Source organism: Neopsephotus bourkii, unplaced genomic scaffold (assembly GCF_033783945.1).
Source record: "Neopsephotus bourkii isolate Nb327-2 ecotype Australia unplaced genomic scaffold, CSIRO-AGI_Nbou_v1 NB_1572, whole genome shotgun sequence".
Classification (NCBI taxonomy): Eukaryota; Metazoa; Chordata; class Aves; order Psittaciformes; family Psittacidae; genus Neopsephotus; species Neopsephotus bourkii.
This window is the reverse complement of record NW_026902048.1, coordinates 751,285-777,139: the sequence shown is the minus strand read 5'-3', so window position 1 is coordinate 777,139 and position 25,855 is coordinate 751,285. Positions and strand designations below refer to the sequence as shown.

Sequence of the window (25,855 nt, the reverse complement as noted above, 5' to 3'; positions counted from 1 at the left end):
TGCCAAGTTCAGGACCTGAACCAGCTTGTGGTGTGATGCTGAGGGGACAGGAGCCAGTGACTGCAGTCTAGACAACGTATAAGTGAGATGTGTGGGTGCTCAAGACAGTTCTTTCGCTTAATCAAGTGTTTGCATCGACAGAGAAGCATTCAGGCAGCTAAGAAAGATGTGGCAACTGACTGTGGTACTCGGAGTGCTGTATCTACACAAAGAGCTGTCTGTAGTAGAGCATGGTCTTTGCTCATGAAATCCTGTGTCCCATCTCGGCCATCTCTGTTGCTCTGGTCAAAATTCTCCTTGAGAGTTGCGGCAGGACAGCAGAAAGAAATACAGCTGCCCTGTTACTTTGCCACGTTGTTCCCAAGAACAAGCAGACGATGTTGATTTGTCCCAAGTCCCTGAACAGAGAGCCTGAGGAGAGATTTCACAATCATAAAAATGCAATTAGTCCCCAGTGCTTTGGGGAAATACAATTTCTTTTCCCATATCTTCTTATTGGGGGCAGAGGGGAGAAGGGGAGGTTAATATATCTGAAAATAAAACATATGGCTGTCGTTTTAAGAAGTCTGGTTTAGATAAGATTGTAGAGCAGTCCATCTCTTGTGCAGTACAAACAGCATTCATGCCAGGAGCAGTGGTAGATAGCAAGCACAACACGTTTTCCACAGTGTGTAGTCTCTGCTAACAAAAATGAGTAGCTGTGATAGTAGTGGTTGAGAATCAGTTCTGCTTTCAGGCTGATTTTGGTTTAGCTAACCACTGAAGCTGTTCAGGGTTTGAGGCCTGCTCAGACAACAGTGGCTTGGTGTCTCCCCATGGTCTCCTGCAAGAGCTTTGTTGGTGCAGGGGCACTGTTAACCTGGGTATTGAAGCACTGCATCCAGAGAGGGCATCATGGATGGACATTGCTTGTCTTTTGTGAAGACTTCGTAGCTTTACCAAGAGCCCTGGGGTGGTGGGAGGAAGTGCATTTTACTCTCCAGCTGACTGGGAAGTTTGCTGTAGGTATAAAGAGTTTCTTCCACCCTGGGAAATGCAGGGAGAGACCCATCCTTGCAAGTAATCCGGAAGTCATAGACACTTTGTGTTAGTCCTCCATCTCAGCTGCTAACCTCAACCCACATCTGTGCTGCTGTCATGTCCATCTGCTGATGGTGACTGGGAACAGTAAGAACACTTGCCACAGTTGTGTCTCGTGTGGGACACTTGGAATAATCTGAGTCTTCTGTTTTCTCCTTCACCCTCGCTTAGATGCAAGATATCCTTCTAAGTGTGGAGATCTTTGAAAAGGGAACGGAATAGCAGTCCCGGTTTGTTCCTTGTTTCAGCCTACTCTTTTTTTACTAAATATAGTGAATAGTTTCACACTTTTGGTAGCTATATTTTTTAAGTTTTTCCACATTGACAAGTTCTGAGGTCACACAAATGAAGTCTTGGGCCCACCACGGTTCTCACCTTCCATAGAAGATCGGTTCTAGGCCCTGGCACGCTCCTTGTGAGTCTTCCACCCAGGAAAACTGATTTCTGCTTTCCTGTCCTCAGAGGGAGTTTGGCTTAAGAATACACTTGGAGAATGTGCCAGATGCTCATCTGGTTGGTCACCCCATCACAGAGCAGTCTGAAGAGAGAGCTTGACCCATATATAACAGCACAATATGAAGAAATACATAGTATAAATACAGGCAGTAAATAACTGGGCATTGTGCGTTTTCCAGGGCTGTAATATACTTGCAGGTTTTAGATGTTTTGTAACCTCTACCAACAAGTCCCTCAGTGATAAACTCCTTATATACTTCATGCATAACATTGTATGACATATTTTCCTGCTTCCCTACATCAGGTGCTTGTCAGTAATAGCTTGGGTCGGTTGTGTTCTGCCTTCCTCATTGCTGTAGCAGTGTTTACAAGAGGCGTGCATGTTACCAAGCTCTGCCAGGGAAGCTTTTGGGAAAACTCTTTTAGGGCAGCCAAGACGAGCACAGCCGCTACTGGAGTGATTGTTTGTGTGTTTTGCTTTGGGTTTGTGCCGTTTTTCTGGATTGGCTGCCAACACAGAGAACCAAGGGAAAGAATTCCGAGCAAAATTTTGATTTTTGTCCTTCTTTTCTTTCCTTGACAAATTAAAAATCAGGAATATTTCATTTCACCAACCCCCTCAAGTGTTTCATTTCAGTCATTGAGAAAAGCAAGGGAAATGAAGGCTTAGACTTCAAACAAAGTGCCTAGGGGATGTTCCTGTTTATCAACTCAGGGAGTGGAGTCCTCATCCAGGATGGAGGAGACCCTTCTCCAGGTCTTTCCTCTGCTGGAGAGCATTTGAACCTTCCCAGGAAGGTTTGCTAGGAACAGGCTATTGTGTGGATGGGATGAGATGAAAAGTGAGTTGGAGGAGACACAGGCTGGATGTAAAAACAAAAGTGAGCAAGGCTGAAAATCTACTTTTTTTGCCTTCAAGTAGCAATTTGGAAAACGAACCTGGAAGATCTGCTTGTTTGTAATAGTTGGGAACATTGTTTGAAGGAAAGGTATCTATGTCAGTTTTGGATAATCTTGCACAATGGGAATTCATGTCTCTGTATCTTAAAAGTCTAGTTTTCTTAGCACATATGTTAAGATGTACCTTTCCATGCACAGCATATATTGCTGAGAGTGATACAAACCTCTTGTTAGGTAGTTTAAGAAGTGTCACTAAAGGGATGTATTCTTACTTGCTGTGGCTCTTGTCTCTGCCTCCAAATTAGGCTCTGAAAATGAATAAATCTCCTTTATATAACAGATATTTTACAGTTTCAGAGATTTCCTCTTGACCTGAAGACTGGACCGGAGTGCCTCCTTGCAGCACTGTCTCAGAAGGTTTTGGTGACCAGAAGCTTTTGGGCTGGTGTCAGGGTGCTGAGTTGGCTGGGCCTTTGCTTTGACCCTCCTGCTGAAGCCTTCGGTCTTCACGTTAGGTTCCCCTGTGTAGTGTTTGATGGGATGTGCTCAGTACTACCCTTGTGTACCAGTCTAAATCACTGTCATCTCTGTGTTCTGACTGCAGATCGTTAGATGGCCGGCTCCAGGTGTCTCACCGGAAGGGTCTTCCCCATGTGATCTACTGCCGGCTGTGGAGATGGCCAGACCTTCATAGCCACCATGAGCTGCGGGCCATGGAGATGTGCGAGTATGCCTTTAACATGAAGAAGGATGAAGTCTGTGTGAATCCTTACCATTACCAAAGAGTGGAAACCCCAGGTACTGCTGGCCCCGGGTGCAGCTTCTCAGTACCAGCATAAGGGATTTATAAGTGTATTTTGAAATTGAACAAAGCAGCAGGCGTAGGGTTTTAAAACCGAAGTGTATTTATTATTGATGCTAATCTCTTACTGTATGCAGTAGAATAATTTATGAATCTGCACTCAAGGGGAAAATACCATTTTAAATCGATAAAATCCAAGTAGAGCAGGTTGCACTGTTGTCAGGTTCCTAATGCGGCATTCATTGTGTGCACACAAACAACTCACACACATAGTAGATACAAGTATGAGCTGTGACAGTGTTGTATGTATCCCTAAGTGTTGGTATTAAATTAAGGGTAAACTTAAGTTGAAGTGGATCTAAGAATAGCTCCCAGAACAACTGAACTTCCTGTTCTGAAGCCTCCTCCTGCCTCTGAGAGAGACTTTCATCTGGAACTGCGGATACTTCTGCTGCGTGTTGGTGCAAATCTGCAGAACCAGTCTGGATGTTTATGCTAATCCTACCTTGCTCTTTCATTTTATGTGAAATTTATTCCCTTGGAATCATGTGGTATAACTTATCCTAAATGGGTTTTCAAGAAGACCAGTTTCTTTGCCTTAGAAGGGGTAGACAGACTAGGTGTGCTCAGATAAGCACGTATCCCATCCCCAGCTGAGGGATGTTAAGAATAGCATCTTTAACTGCTGCTATTTCAGAAGCAACTATCAAATTGTGTCCTTTAATTAGCGACTTAGGTGCTGCATGTATTTAAGGGTGTTACTCCAAACTGGTTTCTCTTCATTTTCTAGGGTTTCAGTCATTTTATTTTAAAGCTCTTGTGCTTTTTTTCCTTTCTGTTTGTGCAGTGTTACCTCCAGTGCTGGTGCCTCGGCACACAGAGATCCCAGCTGAGTTCCCGCCGTTAGATGATTATAGCCATTCTATTCCAGAGAACACTAACTTCCCAGCAGGTATCGAGCCACAGAGCAACTACATTCCAGGTACCATATATCTTCCATACAGCGAGCAGAGGGAAAAGGGTTGTATTGCACAGTGAATCGTGCCTATATATGCCAAGCTGGATGATTGGAAAGTCTTTCTTTCCATCGTTACTATGAAGCTAAGGAGTGGGAACCTATACAAAAATAGATGAAGGCTGTAAATGTAGACACACAGCAGTGCTGTTTATAGTTTTGTTTTCTTTAAACTCACCTCTTCAGTAGCACATGCTCTATTGATTGTGGAATATGAAGCTGAATGTTCCCTCTGCATGGTTAGGTTTGAATGAAATTCAGCCATTTTAGTTTGAGTAAAACTAAATTTCTGATGAAATTGAGCTCTTCTATTTATGTATCTCTTTTACAAGCAATTTACACCTTATTTGCATGGACAAGCTATGCAGCTGCACACCAGGAGAGGGAAAATATGTGGACAGAAAACTGTCTGCAGGGCTTAAAGTTTGATGGGATTGAAAATCCGGATTTTTTTGTTTCCCCCTCCTCAGTTATACACATATATACTATGACTGTCATCCCTGTTGTGCCAGCTCCTCCTTTCAGCAGCTTGAGGAAGAAACATACTAAAAAAGAAATACAGCTCCTTGTGAATAGCAAAGTCAATGTTTTTGGTGTCTAAAATCCAGACTTTGCATACAGTTGCAATGACAGTATGATCATTTTGTGCTTCCAGAGACACCCCCTCCAGGCTATTTGAGTGAGGATGGAGAAACAAGTGACCACCAGATGAACCCCAGCATGGATGCAGGTAAGCCATCTTTTGTCATTTACTGCAGCTTTCTAGGTCATAGCAGAGACACGGAAAGTTTTCCTATGAGGTACTGAAGATCTGACAGTGGTTTGAGGTTTTATCCCAGTAGGAGTGCAAATGTAGCCTGACATCTCATGTAAAGCACATGGGAATAACTGTTGAAAGCATCTTCTTGATTTGGGATTTGCTCGTAAGAACCACTGAATTGGACCCTGCATTCTTACAACTTATGCTTGAAAACCAAAACCACACCCTTGGTTAGAAAGGCTAATGCTTTACAAGAGGGTTATGCAAATACATGGCACTTACACAGAGACAGACATGCAGAACCTAATTAATGCAAATACTGCACACAAATAACCTTGGTTTCTGTGCATGTCTTCAGCCGTAGAGCATACGTGGGATTCTAAAAGAGGCATGAATGATTTGCAGTCTTTCACCACAATTACACAGATGGAAGAAGGCACTGTGGGTTTGTTTTTCTGCATCAAACATAAGCCTATTGGGACAATCCATTTTAGTGCATACAGTTATTGGTAATGTGGTTGGCATGTGGAATATATGTATGGCTTTTTGGAAAGTGGACTGGAGAGGGATTGGCCTGGGGGATGTCATAAATACCCAGTTTAAGTTTGAATGCTATATCCCTTCCTTCAGATGTCATGGACTTTGTAGAAAACCACATTTTACAGAAACCAGCAAAACTCAGTGTGAGAGGAAAAGCAGAAATGGGCTGTACCACCTGTGTGCTTCCATGTGGCATCCAGAGACTGGAAGCTGCTCTGACATCCAAGTGCAGATATCTGAAATACATGCACAGAATTTGTGGACCAAACTGAAATGATTTAGGATAAAATTTTGCCAGTTGTTTGGTCACAGCTGTGTATCTTGAGCCAATCCTCCATGTTCCCTATACCAGTAAGATTTGTTGATAATACATTTTTTATGATTATGAATGTGTTTTGTGCCTAGGAGTGTAAAATCACGCTGTTAAATGCCCAGCTAACTGTAGCTGTCATGATGGAACCTGGAGCTTTGATCACTGCAAGTAAAACAGACAACTGCTTGCTCAGTTTTGAAAATTAATGGGTTAAGCTTAAGAGAAGGCATTATGAAGATGCTTAGCAGTATTGCAGATGTAGCAAGCTGATATAAGTAATAGCACTTGAAAGCTCAAGTAATCAACATCACAGGAGCTGCTGGTGTCACAAAATGAGTCTTAAATGAGAAGTAGGTTATCCCTCCAACAAGCCCAGGCAGAGCTGAACATTTGGTGGAAGTGTTTTCCCTTGTGCAGATGCTGTGCTAATAATTACAATGTCTTGATTTTCAGGTTCTCCAAACTTATCACCAAACCCTATGTCTCCAGCACACAATAATCTGGGTAAGCATGTGATCTTGAGAACGGTGTGTAATTACACTCAAGGTAGTGACATTTTAATGATGATATTGTGCACTTTTGCTGGGGTTGTGAGCATTGTTGATGTTCCTTTCCACTTATCCTCTTTACCGTGATAACAGTGATTCATAGTAATTCTAGACAAAATACAGAAATCTGAACTTACATCAGACTTAAATAAAAACCCAAGAAATGCTGCCAGACAAATACCAGAATGAGTGAAGGATTACAGCAAGAATACACTCATTTGATTACATGGGTTTGCAAATAATATGTCCATCTATTTTGCTGGTGATTTTGTGTTCTCCCAACAAAACTGAGTGCTGGGATCATGTCAGACAACAGAGTACATCTACCTTAGGGTCATCCCTACACCACACAGGGATAAAACAGCCCAGAGCCCTCATGTCCCAGTGCCCTAAACCACTGGAAGAACTGGCCCAGTTTTGCAAGTTGTTATAGTATGAAATCGAGCATGGGCTGAGCAGAGCAAAGTGGAGGTGGCTGCTGTGTGTTTGGATAGTCCACATAAATGGAGAGAAGGTAGGAATGCTGGTGTATGGAGAAGCATAGATGTCATGGATAACCTTATTTGAGCATTAGAGGTGTTTGTGGAGTCTTACGCTCAAATGAGCCTGGAACCAGGCCTTTACCTTTGCGGTACTATTAGAGGTTTTGTGGTTATCTCTGAACCTCTGCTGCTGTCTCAAATGGCTCTGCCCTTTATTTTCATACCTGCAGACATAAAATGTCTGATCTTCATCAGTTTGAGCTCTTACCCTATCTGCAATTGCTCTCAACAGTCTGTCATAAAAAGCACTCACAGTTCTGGCTAGCTGCAGGATCAGTTCTCTAAATGTTCATTAAGCCAGCAGACAGAGCCCACTTGAGATTACTCTTGAATAACCATAGCCATAAAGTTTACATATGCTTTTAATCCTGGCACGGAGTACTTTGACATTGCTCCAGAATTTGTCAGTCATTGGCTGACTTGTGGATATCTTGGGGCTGTTGAGGAGGGGATTTCTTTTCTTCTTTTTTTGCCCTCTTTTTCTCTTCTTTTAAAGCATGGGATGTATTGCCACAGTGCCGCTGAATTTTTATTTGCTTTAGCTGTTAAAGCCTAAAAAGAGAATACATGGCTGGCTTATTTTTATTTCCTTTTTTCTTTTTGGTTGAATGTGCTGCCTGGGAGTTGGGGAGAATTTCTAGCAATTTATTTTCAACCTCAACATAAAAAGCCCATTATATGTCACAAAACCAACCTGGCAAGTTGGTTGTGGCATCTGCCTTACATAAGGAAGAAAGGAGTTTCTAGGAAAGAGGCCCTAACGTGTGTTTTCTAAGAAGGACACTAGTTATTAAGGCATGCTGCTCAGTGGATGTGTAATGTGCTGTCTGGTGACAAAACCTAAGGAGGAGCAGGTGAAGCTGGTTAACCACAAAGAATCTCTTTGTAGTCTAAGGAGCAGACATCAGAAAAGCATTTTAGCTTTCCAACATTAAGATACCTTGAAGGCTTGAAAATCAAATATGTATTGCTTTTAGGCAAGAGCTTCCATAAATGGAGAACTTCTTGTCTCTTAAAGATTTTGTCAGTTTTTGCATGTGAGGAAGCTACAAAATAGTAAATGAAGTGGCATGTAGCTGAGCCACTGTTAAAGCTGTCATCTGACAAAATTGTCATCATTTCCCTCTCTGCTCTTGTGAGATCCCCCTTGGAGAACTGCATTCAGCTCTTGGGGCCCACAACACAAGAGGGACATGGAACTGTTGGCGCAAGTTCAGGGGAGGCCACAGAGATGCTGCAAGGGCTGGAGCAGCTCTGCTCTGGAGCCAGGCTGAGAGAGCTGGGCTGAGTCAGCCTGGAGAAGAGAAGGCTCCTGAAGGGGAGACCTTAGAGCAGCCCCAGTGCCTAAAGGGGCTGCAGGAAACCTGGAGAGGGGCTTGGGACAAGGGCCTGTAGGGACAGGCCAAGGGGAATGGCTTGAACCTGCCCGAGGGGAGACTGAGCTGAGCTCTTAGGCAGAAGCTCTTCCCTGTGAGGGTGCTGAGGCGCTGGCACAGGGTGCCCAGAGAAGCTGTGGCTGCCCCATCCCTGGCAGGGCTCAAAGCCAGGTTTGACACAGGGGCTTGGAGCAAGCTGCTCCAGTGGAAGGGGTCCCTGCCTGTGGCAGGGGTTGGAACTGGATGCTGATGGCCTGCAGTGCTCCTGCTTTTGCTGCACTATAGGATTCTGTGGATTAGCAGAATGCTTCAGCGTCTAGGATGGTATTTTGATCTGCAGAAGTTTAATCAGGCTTTCCCTGTGTGTTTGTGGAGGAAATGGAATAGAATTAATAGAATAGAAACAACACAACAGTGTGCAATGAGGATAATAAACAGCAACAACCCAGCAGCAATACATTATTGCCTTAAAGAAAATAGCATCACAGTATTGATGCCCATTTATTTGACCAGACCTACTTGAGCCTTTTAAGACAGTTTACTTAGTGTAAGCTGAACTTTGGACTTAAATCCCATGGCCATATTCCAGAGCATTACAGAGGCAATGAACTTGGGCCAAACCAAGTAGGACAATGGAAGCAAGGTTTCTTTGAGGAGCAATGTATGCATTTCAGCATAAAGCTGTAAGGCTGTAGCAGGGGATTGAAGGAACTCAGGGAGTTTCATCTTTCCATTCACAGGCACAAAAGTGTTGCAAGGTAACATATTGGGATTTATTTTTTTCCTTCTTTCAGCTCATGCTGTCAAATTCTCAGTTGTCAAACATAAGCTTTAAATGGAAGTTATAGATATCCAGTGATCTCCTCTGTATCACTGAAATACGAACTGGAGAAGATACAGAAAACAACCAAAATGAAAGGAGAGTTGCCAGCATTATGTGGACATTTGGGATGAAGTCAGGGAGTTGACACTGGCCAAGGGCCAAGCCTGTGGTTCCATGCACATTGTTATTTTGGAGTGAGGCAGTCCCTTGGTGTACAGGAAATCCATTGTCAGTGTTCGCTCCACAAAAGACTTGACGCAAAAGCTGTAAGTGAAATAAGCACATCCCCTATGGTCAAATCCATCAGGAACATAAGCCTCTGTTCCTCTTTGTGTTGAAACACCATTTCCCAAAGCAGAGAGGAGGCAGCCCTTCTCAAAGTGTGCAGAGGGGAAGAGAGCATGTACACTTATTCATCTTTTGTCCTGAGGGAGTTAGAATAAATGTGCCTGCAACTAATCCAGTTGGATAACACAGATCAGTAACTTCGAATGTGTATCAAAAGCACTGGCTGAAATGAGAACCACTGCTCTTCTGCTTAGAGCACACACTGCAGCCAGTGATTTTTAAGCTGAATGAGATGACCTCTGAAGGTCCCTTCCAATCCAAACTATTCTGTGTTTCTAGGAGTAGATAGTACTTTTGTAGGGAAGATGCAGTATGGGGAGCATCCCAGTACTCAGTGGACGCTTGTGAAGGCAAAGCCGTAGTTGAGCCAAAGTTGAAATTGTATGGAGATCACTCAGGCAGGCTTTGTGTAGGTTTAATGCATCATGTTTTATTTGACTGTATACCCCCTCAGGATTCTTTGGCTTTAGCAGAACAACATTGTCTTACTTTTCCCCAAACAGTAAATCCATAAAATGAACATGAATATTCAGCACAGCTCTTACACAAGAGGAAACATGCCCATCCCCTGACAGCTTAAGCTGAAGCCTAAGCCCACAAATCACAGCAGAAAGCAGCATCATTAAAAGCTTGGTCGCATTTTGTCAGAGGCCAGGTTTTTGTCAAAATAGGATTTGTTGGTTTGTGTCTTTTCCTCAAGTTGCAAATAAGCCGGAAATAACATTTCCGTACATCCTTCAGTGGGGAATCCACAGTTCCCTTGAGGGGCAAGCAAGCGGAGGTGGTTTCTGAAGGGCAGGACCACGAAACCATAAAGAGCAATACAGGCCTCAGTGGTTTTATAACTTAAATAGGACCAATCTGAGGACATAATTTAAGGATTGTTAGGATTAAAAAGAGTTGATGTGATTTTCTGTAGCTGAGCAGCCTTTCAATGAGAAAGGCTCTTGCTGTGGAGTAAGAGCACAGTCCTGTGGAGCACAGTCTATTTTCTTAACTGGGTGGATGCACCTTAAGAGACCAGTGTTAGTGCTGGTATTTGCTGGACCTCTGTCAAGTTGCACTGGAGTCATGTGAAGCCCAGAGCCAGTTATGATGTGCACAGGTTCCTGCTGTGGGCCCCAACTGCTAATGGATGAATTAAGGCTGGTGTTGGAGAAATATGCCTGATGGGGCCATTTCCAGTGGGAAAACTGAATATGTCATTCAAGAGAAAAAGGCAGAGACAGTAAACTTAGAGAATCCCAGAGTGGTTTGGGTTGGAAGGGACCTTAAAGCTCATCCAGTTCCAGGCCCCTGCCACAAGCAGGGACACCTTCCACTACACCAGGTTGCTCAAAGCCCCGTGTCCAGTATGATATCATTCAGCATATCAGGAGAGGGACTTGCTTTAAGCTATGACGTTGTTTAAAGTGGGACAGTCTGCTCACCAGATCTCTGAAATTGCTGTAGAGACCCCTGTTGTATTGAGCTGCCTTCTGTTAGCTTTCACTTTGAGTGCAATGTCCTTTTTCCATAAGAGGAAGATATGTTGTTTCTTTTGTGGGCGTAATGTGTGGAGGAGAGCAGGAACACGGGGCTTTGCTTGTGATAGAGCATATTCTTTTAAATGATATAATTAGGAAAGAGATAGATTGTGAAAGATGTGAAGAATAAGCTTCAAAATTCACAGACTTTGAAGCTCTGCTTAAGGATTACAGAGTTCCTCAGAATGCACTTCTGTTCAGTTCCTTATTTGCTGCCAGCAAAGCTTCTAACAAAGCAGAAACCAGAGGTTTTTTTCTGATTCTTAGCTACTTTGGGAACTCATACACCACCGTACACAGAGGAAACCAACATGTCTTTTGGCTGCTTCAGCCTGCTTCTAAAGGAATAACAGCAGGTACCAGATGAGAAATGACTCTCAAACCTCTGTCGAGACACTCTCCTCAGGGTGAGAGGAAGCTGGGATGGTAAAAACCTGTCTTTGATTTTTTTGGAGCTGATCTCTTAAGCCCCAGATTCGCCTGAGCCTTGCAGGAGCAACAGATGGGAAAGCCTATGGAAAAACCTGGGGTTTGCTGCTTGATGTTAACTCTCTGGCCAGATGGGAAGCTGTTCTCTTCTGCTTTTAAGCACCATTTGAATGGGGATGAAGTGATAAGCTGGGAGGAGGACTGGAGGGAATTCTCTTGCTTTTATTTCTTGCACTGAGTGAGAGAAATGGAGCACTTATCAGTGCAGTCTGCTCTCTGCTTCCTCTGCTCAGCAGATTCTTGGCTTGCAGCCGGACTGGGCATCATCTAGTGCAGTATTTCCAAGAAATTTGACTTGAGCCTTCCTCTGCTGAAACCACATTGGCTTCAGTGGGAGCAGTTAAATCACTTGATGCTATTTGAATGTCCCACCTTTCTGACATATGAAGTATTATCTTCCTGAGACTTCCTCAGCCTCAGTCAGCTCATGAACTTTAGTCCACAGGCTGACTCAGACCTTAACCCTAACAAAAGAGATGTGCCATCATCTATTGAGGAAATGGATTTTCTGTTGTTAATTTGAGATCAAGTGTACTGGTAGAAAGTATCTAAGTTTTACATCACTTTAATGCCCATATTACATACAATTTGGTGCATATTTCAGACAACTCTACTAGTTTCACCAGTGCCAGAGAGATCATAGGGTCAGTAAGAATGAAAGCTGGACTTGCTGCTTGGTTTAAGTGCACAGCAAAAGGGTTCAGGACACCTGTGTGAGTGAAAGCAGATTTGTGATCTGCTCTTTCTAAGGTTTTCTGGTTCTTCCTTTTCTCTCCTTTTCTGCATTTAGGGTACTGGCTATCTAAAAGTGATACCACATTTCATAGGAAAGCTAACTTTATTTTTACATTCTCTCCAAGTATGAAGATAGTTAAGTGACACCTCACTTGCTAAGTGACTAATACCTTCAATGGTATTTGTTCCATGTGCCAAAAGCTCCAGAATGATGTAACCTTCTAGCTGCGGTCCATTAAAATCTGTCAAGTAATTAAAGTTTGGTGATTAAAGTGAGCCCAAGGAATGAGGCAGAACAATATTCTAAAGCAGTAGCTTTTTTCATCCTCCCCCTTCCCCTCCTGAGGGCCTGTGATTCATTTTGCTGCTTCTTCTGTGCAGATCTGCAGCCTGTTACCTACTGCGAGCCGGCGTTCTGGTGCTCCATATCCTACTATGAACTCAACCAGCGAGTGGGAGAGACTTTCCACGCCTCTCAGCCCTCTATGACCGTGGATGGTTTCACTGATCCATCTAACTCTGAACGTTTCTGCCTTGGTTTACTGTCCAACGTGAACAGAAACGCAGCAGTGGAGCTCACAAGACGACACATTGGTAATTGCTGTTTCCTTGGGTCAGTCGGTGTCTTTCAAGGTGGAAGGTGGAGACCTGCATGTAAAGCTTTTTAATTAGCTAATTGGCACACAACTTGCTCAGTTTTAGAGCGCTGCATGTAACAGAAACGGAGATTAAACTTTTACGTGTGCTCTTCTGTCTTTGGATGGATGTTAGTGGTGATCTTGGGAATTCCTTTCCACCCTGCACTGTTTTATTTTCTAACTGACTGTTTCTTTTACAAATGGAAACTTAGTTCCTTGATTTTCATCTCAATTCCCACTTCTCCTCCTTACACTTCAAGGTAACATTCAATTTCGTTTTATTTGCTTTTTATCCTAGTCTTGCTGCCCTTCATACCCTTTCCTGAGCAGAAGATCTGTCCTTACATCTTTCTAATATGACTTCTAGCACCAAAAAAAACCCCGACCTCCAAAAAACCTCACCAAGATTCAGAACTCATTCTTTAAATTCAGCAGGCTCCTTATGCTTTATGGAAGAATGAAAGCAAGATACTAAAATAGGAATGTAAGACCACAGCAAGTGTTTATTTGAGCAACAAAGATGTCTTGGTGAAATTTGTTTCTTTATTAACTGAGATCTTAATAATTTGTGCAAACTCCTATGGGAAGTGTATGTTTGTCCTTGTATACAATGTCGTCTCAAGCAAGAGGCAATGGCTTGAAAGCGTATAATTTAATTCCAAATCACTAACTAAATAAGCAAACAGTTGCATCCAGCTGCGATGACTTTCAGAAAAGGCTGAAAACCATATGTTAACTGATAGAATGTTCATCTGGAAAATATCAGACACATCTCTGTTTGGAGTAAGCAGTCTGTGAGGTGGTAAATGCATGCAGGCTGGCTGTGATTGACAGTGGGGCCAGAGGGTGCAATTCTGACTTTATAAATTGGTCCTCCTGCCTTCCTCAGCTCAGCCCGCGCACAGAGCAGATTTATTGCTCCCTAATGGGAGTTCAGCTGTGCTTTGAGAGCTGCCTCATGCAGAGGTGTCTACATCTCTACCAGCTCTTCTTGCAGATGATTGTTCTGAGTAAAACCAAAACTGTGCTCTGTGTTTCCTAGGAAGAGGAGTAAGACTCTACTACATCGGTGGTGAAGTGTTTGCTGAGTGCCTTAGTGACAGTGCCATTTTTGTCCAGTCTCCCAACTGCAACCAACGCTATGGCTGGCACCCAGCGACAGTTTGCAAGATTCCACCAGGTAAGGAAGGATGCCTTGTCTGTGATCCTATGCAGGTCTCACCTTTTGCAGATGGGGACTTGCTATGGGAAACAAGCTCTTGGTGAAGGTGGGCATGGGTTTGCTGACCTCTGTTCTTGGCAATAATCAGAAACCTTTTTTACCCTGTTATAAGCAACTTGACAACTCGAGCAGGTCATTTTTTATAGCACAAAGAATGAGGTACTGATGAAAGAAGCTACTACATATGCTCCAGTAATGGTTTGCACTACGTGCAGGCAGGAAGAAACAGTACCCCAGGATCTAAGCAGAACTAAGAGCAGAATCTGCCATTTGTCCATGCAGTGTTTTATCAACCCGTTATTGTGTTATGAGAGCCATGCTTATAATTCTGTTTGCACCTTTAAGTATGTAATGTAAGAATTCATCCTTAATATAGATTCACCCATAACAAATCTAAATTGATACTTTTGTGTAGTAAAACTTACCCCATCCTTTCTGAATTAGATTCGTTCTAAGGAAATCACTTTTGTAGGCACCTCGTTGTTCTGGTTACAGCAAACGTCTGTCTAAAGTAAGCTGGAAGATTACAAGAGAATTTATTGCATCTATGTAGAAAGAAAATACTTGTTTTGTTAGATACATGCAAAAGAGTTAGTATGAGAGGTTGCCATTTGAAATGGAATTTAGCTGGGCTTACAGAAGCTGATTTCTTTACAGTTGAAAGTATGTGTGTATTTAAAAACTAAACATTTTTGTTTAGAAATACTTGAATAAAGATAGTCTTTCTTTTGAGATCCACGCACTGCAAGCTCTGGCCTATCTGAATGGGTTTCCTTTCTCAGATGCTTAGGAAGCAGCTGCCAGTGTTGCAAACATGACTTAATTCTCCAGCCACATCACAAGAGTCCACCCGGGCTGGAGTCAACATTTGAAGACATAAACAACCCACATTTCCACTGCAGATTCATCTAAGGCACATGTTTTGGACTCCAGCTCTCCTCCCTTCTTTTGCCACAGCCTTTGGCCACCTTCTCAGACTCATCTTCAAATCTCTGCTGGGTTTGAAGCAGTTTCTTCATTGCCTTGTTGATAGGATGGAGCTGTACCTGCTCCTCCAAGGCACAGTCCTGGAGGAACCTGTTCCCAGCCAGTCCTGGAGTCTGAACAGCTTGGCAGACAGATCCTCATCAAGTTTTACGCTTTCCTTGCAATAGCTCTGTGCTCAGTCCAGCCCCAATGCTCTCACCCTTCTTACTTCCCCACCTTAGTCCCCAGTATGCCTGACACAGCATCCCTTCAAACCCTCTGCAAGATACATGGTTCTTGGGCTGTGCTTTTTTATAGGCACAGAAATGGCTGGTTGTTTCTTCAGCTGCTGAGCTATTGCATGTGGTTACACTTTGGTATATGCAGTTCGACCCAAAACAGATGACAGTATGAGTCCAGCCCAAGAGAGTAGGCTCAGAAGTGATTTTAGCAAAATACAATTCATCACAGTCCAAATGGTTGTTTTTCAGACTTGGCCCATATGTGATCCCAAATGAGCATTAGTTGTGTGCCAAATCTCGGAGTTTAACTTGTTTATGGCTATCTGGGAGAAAGCAAGAGTAGCAGTGTTTTTTTTAAGAGTTGTGTATTTATTTATGTGTTTAAACTATGAGGGATGTTGTTTTATTTCACCTTTATCACCTCAAAACTGTTGGATCATAAAATCCCAGGCTGGTTTGTGTTGGAAGCGACCTTAAAGCTCACCCAGTTCCAACCCCTGCCATGGGCAGGGGCACCTTCCATTAGAGCAGGTTGCTCCAAGCCCCTGTGTCCAACCTGGCCTTGAGCGCTGCCAGGGATGGGGCAGCCACAGCTTCTCCGGGCACCCTGTGCCAGCGCCTCAGCACCCTCACAGGGAAGAGCTTCTGCCCAAGAGCTCAGCTCAGTCTCCCCTCTGGCAGGTTGAAGCCATTCCCCTTGGCCTTGTAAAAAATCCCTCTCCAAGCTTTGTTGTCCGCCCCTTTAGGTACTGGGAGGCTGTTGAATAACTTGGTCTCAGTCTTTTAGCTGAGTCTAAACACTGGGGGAAAAACTCCAATTTTAAAGGAAGTTTCTTTGGCATTTGATAAATTTAGGAGAGGATTACAGCAGAGCAGCTCTGCTGTCAGCCTTTTTAACCCTGGTAGCAGGTTTCTGGCTTGTCAGAGCAGTTTCACATCAGAACTTCTCCATTACTTCTGCTGATGGCCCCCATGTAAATCCAACACCAGTGAGTTCCTGGTTTGGGCCTGTGCATTCCTTTCTTTTCGGGCCCTGTAGGAATTGCTGTTGTGAAGTCTTACGGTCATAGTTAGGCTTTTAAATTACAATGTGAGGGAAATGATTGTAAAGGAGATAGAAGGAGGCTCCATATGCAGATCCCAAGTCTGGTCTCATAGATCACAATCTGCTGTGTGGGCTCTAGCATTCATCAGTCTCTGTCTAACATGGTTTTCTTCCTTTTCAGCATATGAGCTGTGGAAATGCAGCAACCTTGATTCCTGTTTGTGAAATGCTGTGTTTAAACAGTCTGTGTACAGTATCACATGTTCTGAGGATATGGGAGAGCGGCACAGAGTTTCTTTCCATCCTCAGAGAGGGCTTGCTTCATCCAGTTCAGCTGATGCCTTCTTCCTGTCATGTCCTTTTCTCGCAGGATGTAACCTGAAGATTTTTAACAACCAGGAATTCGCCGCTCTCTTGGCTCAGTCTGTGAACCAGGGCTTTGAAGCTGTGTACCAGCTGACCAGGATGTGCACCATCCGGATGAGCTTTGTCAAGGGATGGGGAGCAGAATACAGGTGAGGCATTAGGAATGAAGCTCTTGGGCTTGCTGCTGCCACCCCTGTTTTCCACAGCCTAGGACGGTGTCCTGCAAAGCTGCTTCACTCAGCTTTTAGGTGGGGAGGAATTAGCACAGTGTCTCTTCAGTAATGCAGATCATGCAATCATGGAATGGTTTGAGTTGGAAGGGTCCTTAAAGTTCATCCAGTTCCAACCCCTGCCATGGGCAGGGACACCTTCCACTGGAGCAGGTTGCTCCAAGCCCCTGTGTCCAACCTTACCTTGAGCACTGCCAGGGATGGGGCAGCCACAGCTTCTCTGGGCAGCCAGTATCTTGCCACCTGCATAGTGAAGAATTATGCCATACACCAGGGAAGACCACATGTATTCGGTTACAGTGTTCTAGAAACCAAGAGCTTTACCTGAAGCACAGCAGATAAATCCAAGTGGCCCCTATAGGAACTATTACATTGGGCTTTCTTAAAATTAGATGTATATTTGCTAGTTTGAGTGTCTTACGACTACACTGTTATCAGGCAGGATCAGTGTGAGTGCTTCCTAATAGATATGGCTTGGGTTTGATGCTTCCTTTATCAGGAACTAAGGGGATTAAAGTAAAAGCAGATTGGCTTGAAAATATATATATGGAAGAACTGTTAGAGTTGCTGCACAATTATAGTTAAATCTCCTCATCCTTTCCTTAGTGCTTGTCATAGGGCAGTTGCTTCATTGTGACCAGAGGCAGCGGGATAAACAGGGTTACAGTTTTTCTCAGTCAATACAGGAGATAAGAAGAGGTAGTAGGGTCTGGTGGTTATTCTGACAGCACAGGGGACGGGGGGGCAGTGCAGTGGACGAGTACTCCATAGCTGGTGTTGCTGTCGCTCCTTTGCATTAGTAAGCCAATGTCCCTAGGTAGCAAAAGGAGTGAAATCAGCGTTTAATATTACAAGCAGGAGAGATGAAATTCGTTGGAAAATTAATGTTGTTTTACGAGAGCTGGCAGAGATTTCAGCCAAATGTGATTTTGAAATACTCAACTTGAGCGTGTACGCTGTAAATCTGTGGCCTTCCTTGAAGATCCAGGGGCAGCCCCTGCCTCCTGGAGCCGCAGGGCTGTCTGCCCGTGCTCCCCTTGCACGGACGCTGGAGCATCAGCTGGAGCCTGCGCCCTGCACGTTACTCTCCTGCTTTCTTCGTTTCTCCAGATGTTTGGAGTCCATTTTGTTTTGAAATTGTCCTGCACCCGGGCCAGGGCGTTGAGCCCTGGCTCGCAGCCACGCTCCTGATGAAAGCCAGATGAGCATGACTTACGGAAAGTCAACGATCTCATTAGAGTAGTGGAGTCAGTGAAACCCTACGCTCACGCTGACTGCGCCGAAGCTGCTCTCTTGCTCCTTCATTTCCTTGCCACAGAATACTACATCAGATTGCCTTTGTCAGAGCACGTTTGTTTGTTGAACTGATTCAGATATGAGAACGGTACTGCAGGAGCGGCATCCAGGGCGCTGTTCCAGTGATTTCTGCTTCAGCTCTTTGGCCTTTGGAGCAGTGGAACTGGTGGGGTGTTTAGTGCTTGGGTATGCCAGGGATTTGGTGGAGGGAAGGGGGGGAAACCAACTGCGCAAGCAGCCCGTGATACAGACGTTATCCTCCATGCAGTGAGAGCCCACAAGCTGAGGGCATGGATGGGGAGCTTTGAGGGTTTGCCTTGTGGAAAGGCTGGAGTCAGTAGGGGTCACCTTGGTGGGAAGGCAGAATGAAGCTGCCGTGGTAGATCTGCAGAGGGCAGAAGGGCAGCAGCCCCATGGGCAGTGGGTCTGTCTGTGGTGTTGCCAGGTTTGTTGGATGGCTCACACTGGTTTCAGGCAGCAAAGAGGAATGCTCTGTGCTAAATTGAGCCTAGTTTTACCTTGGACCTGGGAGGTTTGTGTGCTTTGCTGACAGAGCGAGAGGTGCTTTGCCCCCCGTCCTGCAGTCCTCCTGCCAAAACAGCCCATGAGACACCCTTTAATGTAGAACACTTCACCACATGAAGTGGCTGCATAGGGCAGGCCCTGTCATACACCCACTCCTGGGCACGGCCTGAGCGGGAATGGGTGGGGTGCATCAGGGATCTGCTTCCATCCTCAGTTCGAAGGAGGAGAGCTGCAGATGCAGCAGCAGAACGGGTCAGAGCCCTTGGCCAAAGCCCTGCAGAGCTGTGCTCAGAGCCCAGGAAGGAGCAGGGATGGTGGTGGGAGCCCAGAGCAGCCCCATGAGGCAGAGGGTCCCCTTCGCAGCAGCGGTTTCTCCCTGGCCCCACAGGCTTTGCCTTCTCCCTCCCACAGGCAGATTCCAAGGACAGCTTCTGTGGGAAGTGAGGGTGTAAACCAAGGCTGTTTCCAGGCTGGTTCTCTCTCTTTGTAATCTTCCTCCTCCACAGCAGCTGTCCCTGCCTCTCCACATGGAACAAGGCTTAGGCCATCCCTCGGCTGAGGAGGGAGAGCCCCATGCCCTGTGCCTTGGCCTTTCTTCCTTCCCATCCCTCCCTGCTTTACCATCTGGAGACACTCCATGGGGTCCAGCCTCAGGGAGAGTAACAGAGAGGGAGACAGGAGAGGGGGAATGTGCTCTGTGGCAGGGGATGTGCAGTGAGCCTGCAGTGCATCCCCCTCTACTCTCCAGCCACAGCTGCCAGCTCTGGAGGGATTTTAAAACACGTTTTAATGCCACATTCCTGCTTTTCTGAGAGGGTTTGCAACCTTTTACACTCAGCAGCACTTCTGCTTCTTTCAGGGCAGCCGAGCAAGCGCAGGTCTGTTGGAGAGCCCCTACACAGCACATGTAGGGTAGGGTTCAACCCTCCAGCACATCCTCCGGAGCTGTGCAAAGAGGCTGCTCGGCAGCAGCTCCAAGTGCACAGGGGCTGCAGGGGGGAGTCTGAAAGGCTGCCTGGGGATGTCTCCATCACTTCCACATCCTGCCAGAACCTGCAGATATGGTAAATGAGAGTAGCCTTGGCTTATCCATAGAGAAACTGAACTTACTTGGTAACCTGCATACGTTGCTGTCTAATCAGGAGAGGGAAAATGAGGTCTGTAAAAGAAAACTGAAGAACTGTGCTTAGGTAAACACCTTCCGTTCCATTCAGGGGATCCAATGCTGCCTGCTTTCAGGAGTCTGAGTAGTAAATAGGCTGTGTAGTGAGCTGTTCCTTTGGAATTGTAATAAATGTAAAGAGAAAAGGTAGGGGTTTGAAAAGCAGCTGGCAGTGTAGGCCAGAAGCGTGTTACAGAGGAGAGAGACATTCCTTTGGCCTCCCATGCACGACTGTTGTCTAAGCAGGAAAGAATGCTCCAGTAGCTGCAAAACCTCTTCACATTGGTAAAGTTTTGTTCCTTTTTTCTTCTTCTCTCCCCAACCCCTTCTTTCTGGCAGGCGGCAGACTGTGACCAGTACTCCCTGCTGGATTGAACTGCACCTCAACGGCCCCTTGCAGTGGCTGGACAAGGTCCTCACACAAATGGGCTCCCCGAGCATTCGTTGTTCCAGCGTCTCCTAAGGAAACATCTCCTGGGGATGGGTGGGGGGAGCAAAGACTGGAAAATGGAATTGGCTTAACCCTTAGTTAAACACACAGTGAACGGATTCCCAGTTATTGAAGTGATGAGGAAAACAATCTGCTAAAAAGAAAGTGGGTTTTGTTCGATTTTGTTTTTATAGTTCCCCATTTAAGCCACTTCCACTGAACCCGTTAGCACTTTGGTTCCAGCGCTCTGGGCCTTCGCAGTTACAATTTGAGGCTGAAGTTTATCATGATGAAGAACTGGACTTTGTTTCAGCAGAGAGGAGGCCGTGCTGTGCCTCCAGCCCCCCTTCTGTGCTGCTGTGAACACATGGGAGCCACAGAGGAAACTTCCCATTTGCCTCACACAGTTCCAGGCTCGTGTCATGCAGCACCTCTGAAAAGCCAGGCACCGTGGGACTTTGGGATGAGTTTTGCTTGTCCATTCCCATCACCATCCACCTGATCCGTGCCTGTCCTCCCTGGGATTGCAGCAGGAGGGGAAAAGAGAGTGTTTAAAGCACACACAAGAACTAATTCCCCCAGTAATGCTCCCAAAAGGAACGAATTTCCCACACTGGACTGCTAACAAGGAGGCAGTCTTGTTCCGTGCCTGAGGGATGCAGCTGATACCCTGATGGCCTCAGGCTGGATTGATGTGAAGCAAAAGAGGCCAGACTGAAGGCTCCTCTGATATTGCTGCAGTGATGTTTGACTTGAGCTGCTCATAGGCAGATGTTTGTCACATGGAGAGCTCTGCATGGCCAAGTTAAGCCTTCGTTACCCTGCAGTCTGTGTGCATTAACCACCAGAAGTCTGTAATTCTGTTTTCTCAGTCTGTTGGATGGGATCTGCCACTTCTGGAGACGTTGGGGCTTCGTGACGCCAGTGTCCAGGTCTGCTCTAGTGATGGAAGTGAACAGGCCCTCGCGGCTGCTTTCAGCATGCGCAGTTGTCCTGTGCTGTCACATGTGACTGCACGTGAACCAGGACATCTCAGACACAACCCCCTTGTGTTTAAAGCGTATTTCAGCTGATTCCAATGCTCTGAGATGTGCTGTTGCCTGGAGAAATTGGGAGAGAGTGTATTTACTTGTATTATAAAGCGTTCATTTTAAACAGACATGCTCCAGACTGATATTTTTTCCCTGCAGCAACTGTCATGGCAGACAACTCCCACAACTGGAAAAAACCAACCCTTAGCACTTGTTTTTATGGTTCACATTTGCCAAGTAAGTCTCATAACTTTGTCAGTGCTATCTCATTATCTGTTTCTTTATATCTGCATTGAGTATCACACGCATTTGTGCCAAACTATTAGAAGGGGGAGGGGAGAAAGTGATAATCAGTTTCCTATGGAAATCTTCTTTGCCTTTTCTGGTTTTATACATGAAAGGCAAACACAGGAGCTGGATCCGGCTCTGGGAAGGACAGACCCGGATGGACTTTGTGTTCAGGCTTTAGTCCTGTTGTGCTCCCAGATGCAACACCAAGCAGCACCACCGAGTTCAGGAGCAGTTTTCTTGCAGTGCCAGGCTGTGGTTGCAGCCCCAGAGCACTGAGGTCCCCCACGGGTGCAGACTGCAGAAGCATTTCAAACACCCATCAGGAATTCCCGAGTACCTGTAGAGGCTTTTTCTTCAGGACCACTCCAATATCAGCCCCACTGCCTGGTCTGCAAAAACCCACCACTGTTGGACCTGAGCATCAGCAAAACAGGGCGCGAGGTGCCCCGTGTTCAGCAGACCCAGGAACAGACCATCCACGAGGCTCTCTGCTAGTGTTTGTTCCACCAGGCACACCAAGGGATGCTGTGCAGAGATTTCTTCTGGAAACAAGCAACGTTTTGTACATGGAATTGAAATTCCAAGGAAGCCATGCAGTGGTGGACGGGCTCCTGAACCATCCAGGAATATCCTCTTGTGGAATGCGGACTGGGAGCTCTCACTGTGCCATACAGCTTGTATGATAGCACTGGAGGTTCTTGAGGACTTTCATTGTTTCAGGCTTTTGTATTGTGTCTGATTTTAGTTAAATCTCTTATTGCATGGACTTGTGCAATAAGAGCAGCTGTATAAGTGTTTTCTGGCCACTTAAATAGTAGGTTGTTGTGGAGGATGGATTTGGCATAGTCTTTCAGATGCAGGTTTCTAACATAGTTGCAAACACAAATATATCCTTGCTTTTGTGGAAGTATGTGACTTTGAGGAGAGATTTAGTGGGAGAGGGAGAAAGATGTGCTATGTAAGGTGGCCCCAGGTTTCCTCCCTGAGTGTCTTTAAGTTGTATTTGCTCATTTTAGCCAGCAAACAGTTTCCATTGTCCACATAATCAGGGAGGAAGTTGGACCCTGTGGAGCCTTGTGCATTAGCAACAGGAATGACATCTTAATTCCAGTGTGAGCTGATGGTGTGCACAGGAACCTGGCCTGGCTCAGAGGCTGCAAGCTGGAATAAACCCTGACTGTAGCACGAAGCCCAAGTAGGATTTGGGCCTGGATTTCTGGTAGGAACCAGATTTGTATCTTCTACTTGATAAAGGATAATTAATTGCTGTTACTAATAGCTGCCTTTTGAAAAATGGGGTTTGGGTTGTGCATGAAGGCTTTGGTTATCTCACCTCATCATCCCTTAAGTAAAATGACTTCAAATGGAAAATGGAAGCTGGTCTAGCAGCAGTTAGATAAAATGGAGAGGATTATCTCCACTGAAATACCAGTTTCCTGCCCTCCCCTTTGTTTGCCTTCTCAGTAATTCATAAAAGCTTTACGGTTTCTAAAGTTACCTTATAAAGTCAGAGGGAAAGTCCTGGACCATGCAAAGAGAGAGGCTGGGGAAGGGCTGGGATCCAGGGGATGGTGTGGTCGAGCTTCCTTTGATGTTGCACAGCTGAAAAGGATGGGGCAGATGAAAACAAATTCCCCTTCAGATGTGAAACCTGCTCAGTTGCACCGTTGGCCAGGACACTAATGCGAGGGGAGAGGCAGCGTTCGGCCGGAGATGACGGCGGGTTTCCCTGTTTCCCTAAACCTCTCTGGAAGTAGCTCTGGTATGTAGCACAGACGTATGCAGTCAGCCACGGCCTAGCTTAGATTCCATTCCTGTACTGGAAACTCTTCTCATTTTTAGTGGTAGCCTTGGCTAGTTTTACCGTATTTCATACATTTTTGTTACTAGGAGAGAGTCACTAGCAGGAACTTGGACTCTTAACTTGGCGTAGCCACACACAAGGGCCTGGCTGCTGGCAGATGACACTGATGGCCTTGTGGTTTTCAACGACCGTGGTCTTGTTGTGTTTTGGGTTTTTTTCTTATTATTAATGTATTGAACTGAATTTCAGTTTGTATTTTGTGTTCGGCTTAGAAAGAATCCAGTGCTGTCCATTTGATTCCATCTCCAGGAATCAGCATGGCTGTGTACAAAGGTGGAGAAATCTAATTGAAACTGATCTCCCCAACACTCTGGCTACCCCTCCGTGCCGTGAAAAGGCTGGGGGTGACCTTGGAGAAGGAATCACAGATAAGTTAGTTCCTTCTCCCCTTAAGGATCAGCACAGTGTGAACCACAGAGTCCTTTGCAGGGTGAAGAACACCCAGCAAGTGTGGACACAGTGCCTTGTCCTACTTACTAGCTGGGAGAGCACAGGAAGGAGGAGCAGCACAGCTCAGTGAAGGACTGCAGCCGCATCCCAACACACCGTGAGCTTCCCAGGTCTCTAAGGTACTGGATAGGGAGGAGGAACGGGATTTCACAAATAAGCTGGTAAGCTAGAATGAGAAATACTTAGTCACTATCGTAGCTGATTGAGCGGTATGGTTAAGAAGTTCAGTAGATGTTTTTATCATGTACGTGCTTTTGTATTTATGTTGTCTTTCTGGAATATTCAGATGAATCAGATATTTAATTTTGAACAGAAAGGGCAAACAGGGACTCAGAATTGAACCTTTCAGATGTCCCTTTCTGGTGATTGCTAGAAATTAGGCAGTTTGATGTAAGATTCCCTCAGACCCGAGCAGCAAACCCTGGTGACCAGAGCAGAGCAAGGACTTCCCCAGCAGGAGCCCTCCCCCGAGATGCTGTTGTAGCGTTTAACACCTAGCCAGGTTCCAGGTGCTCTGCAGGTCTGCTCTGATGTATGAGGCTTTAAAAGACAATGAGGAATTACTCCATAAATGTTTTTGGTTCATCTTCCATTTCCTCCTGTACGTGGCTACTGGAGGAGCCTGCAGCAGTCCCTGCTGCTCACTCTCCCCATGGCAGCATCCCACTTTCCTCCTTTGATAGATATGTACGAGCATGTTTGCATTAGTTTAGACTTAATCTGAGATCGTATGTTAATGGGCAGTGATGCCTCCTACGTGCTTTAGCTTGTTCGCATTATCACCTATTTTGTTACTAAAGGCCTGTACTGTGTATGCCCTCCTCTTTCCTACGTGAAACTGTAAGTTCTATTTTTGACATTTTAATAAACTTTGATTGGAAAACGGAGGCTCATGAGAAAATAACAGTGTTGTGACAATGTATTTAAGGACACCGCTGGAGTCCTGAAGCCACAGGTAATTCAGAGGCAGCAGCACCTTTAGGTGTGTGTAATGGAGGCTGTTCCCAGTAATCCATGTGAGATCTCAGTTACAGGTAAGAGCTTCATTCTTCTTACAGTTTGGATGGTTTTATTTAAGAAATTAGAGCCAGATCTGAAAAAGTAATTAAAAATACAACTAGTTCTTTTAACTAATGGGATTCAAAGGCAGTTCCAAGCCATGGAATGTCCAGGGAAGCAGCTGTTGCAGTGGAAGGCAGGTCAGGTGCCACAGCATTCGGCTGGCCTGAGAGAGAGCACTCCCCAAACCCCATCACTGCCGGAGCCAAGGTGCACGGTGATCTAATTCCGTGAGCTCCCAGCGTTCCTCATCGGGTTTCACTCAGACTCGGGGAGTTTTTTGTTGTTTTCCTGATGGGATTTACGAGAATACTTTTTCCATTCACTTTTCCAACAATGCAGTCATAAACAGGTCTCGTCCAGGTTTTGTACTGGGGTTGCCAGAACTCAAGCATGATGTAGTAAATCAGCTCTGAGCTGCGAGCTCTGCTCGTTGTCACCTGAATGTATCATGGGTTTCAGGGTCAGAGTCTTGTCTGCCCTAAAATGGGAAGCTGGAGCAAAATACGGGCCGGAGGTAAATGAAAAATGGCAAAGCCTCCCTTGGCTAAAACCCGAGAGTGAATCCATGCTGCATGGAGGCTTCACTTCAGGCAGAAGCTGGGTCACAAGCCTTGGTCTGTACAGGCAGGTGTCATCCTCCCTTTTCCCCAGGGCTGTACCTAAAGCTGAAAGGCCAGACCAGGACTGGGATTCCCTCCCAGCCCTTGGGTACCCTGGAACTGGGGAGCACTGGGGCTCCAGATGGAAACCTGCTCACTGTAGGTGCTCAAGACCCGCAAGTC

General features: G+C 45.4%; 1 protein-coding gene across 1 annotated transcript in view; it reads left to right on the top strand.

Annotated features, from left to right (window-relative positions):
• Nucleotides 1-24,894, top strand: part of SMAD3 (SMAD family member 3) — a 112,694-nt gene extending 87,800 nt beyond the window's left edge. The window contains exons 3-10 of the mRNA XM_061371151.1: nt 3,041-3,234; nt 4,086-4,220; nt 4,909-4,983; nt 6,320-6,370; nt 12,635-12,847; nt 13,934-14,071; nt 16,737-16,881; nt 20,285-24,894. Of these exons, the coding sequence (XP_061227135.1) occupies nt 3,041-3,234; nt 4,086-4,220; nt 4,909-4,983; nt 6,320-6,370; nt 12,635-12,847; nt 13,934-14,071; nt 16,737-16,881; nt 20,285-20,408 (1,075 nt within the window). The 3' untranslated portion in view covers nt 20,409-24,894. The remainder of the gene's footprint in view (nt 1-3,040; nt 3,235-4,085; nt 4,221-4,908; nt 4,984-6,319; nt 6,371-12,634; nt 12,848-13,933; nt 14,072-16,736; nt 16,882-20,284) is intronic.
• Nucleotides 24,895-25,855: the final 961 nt, after the last annotated feature.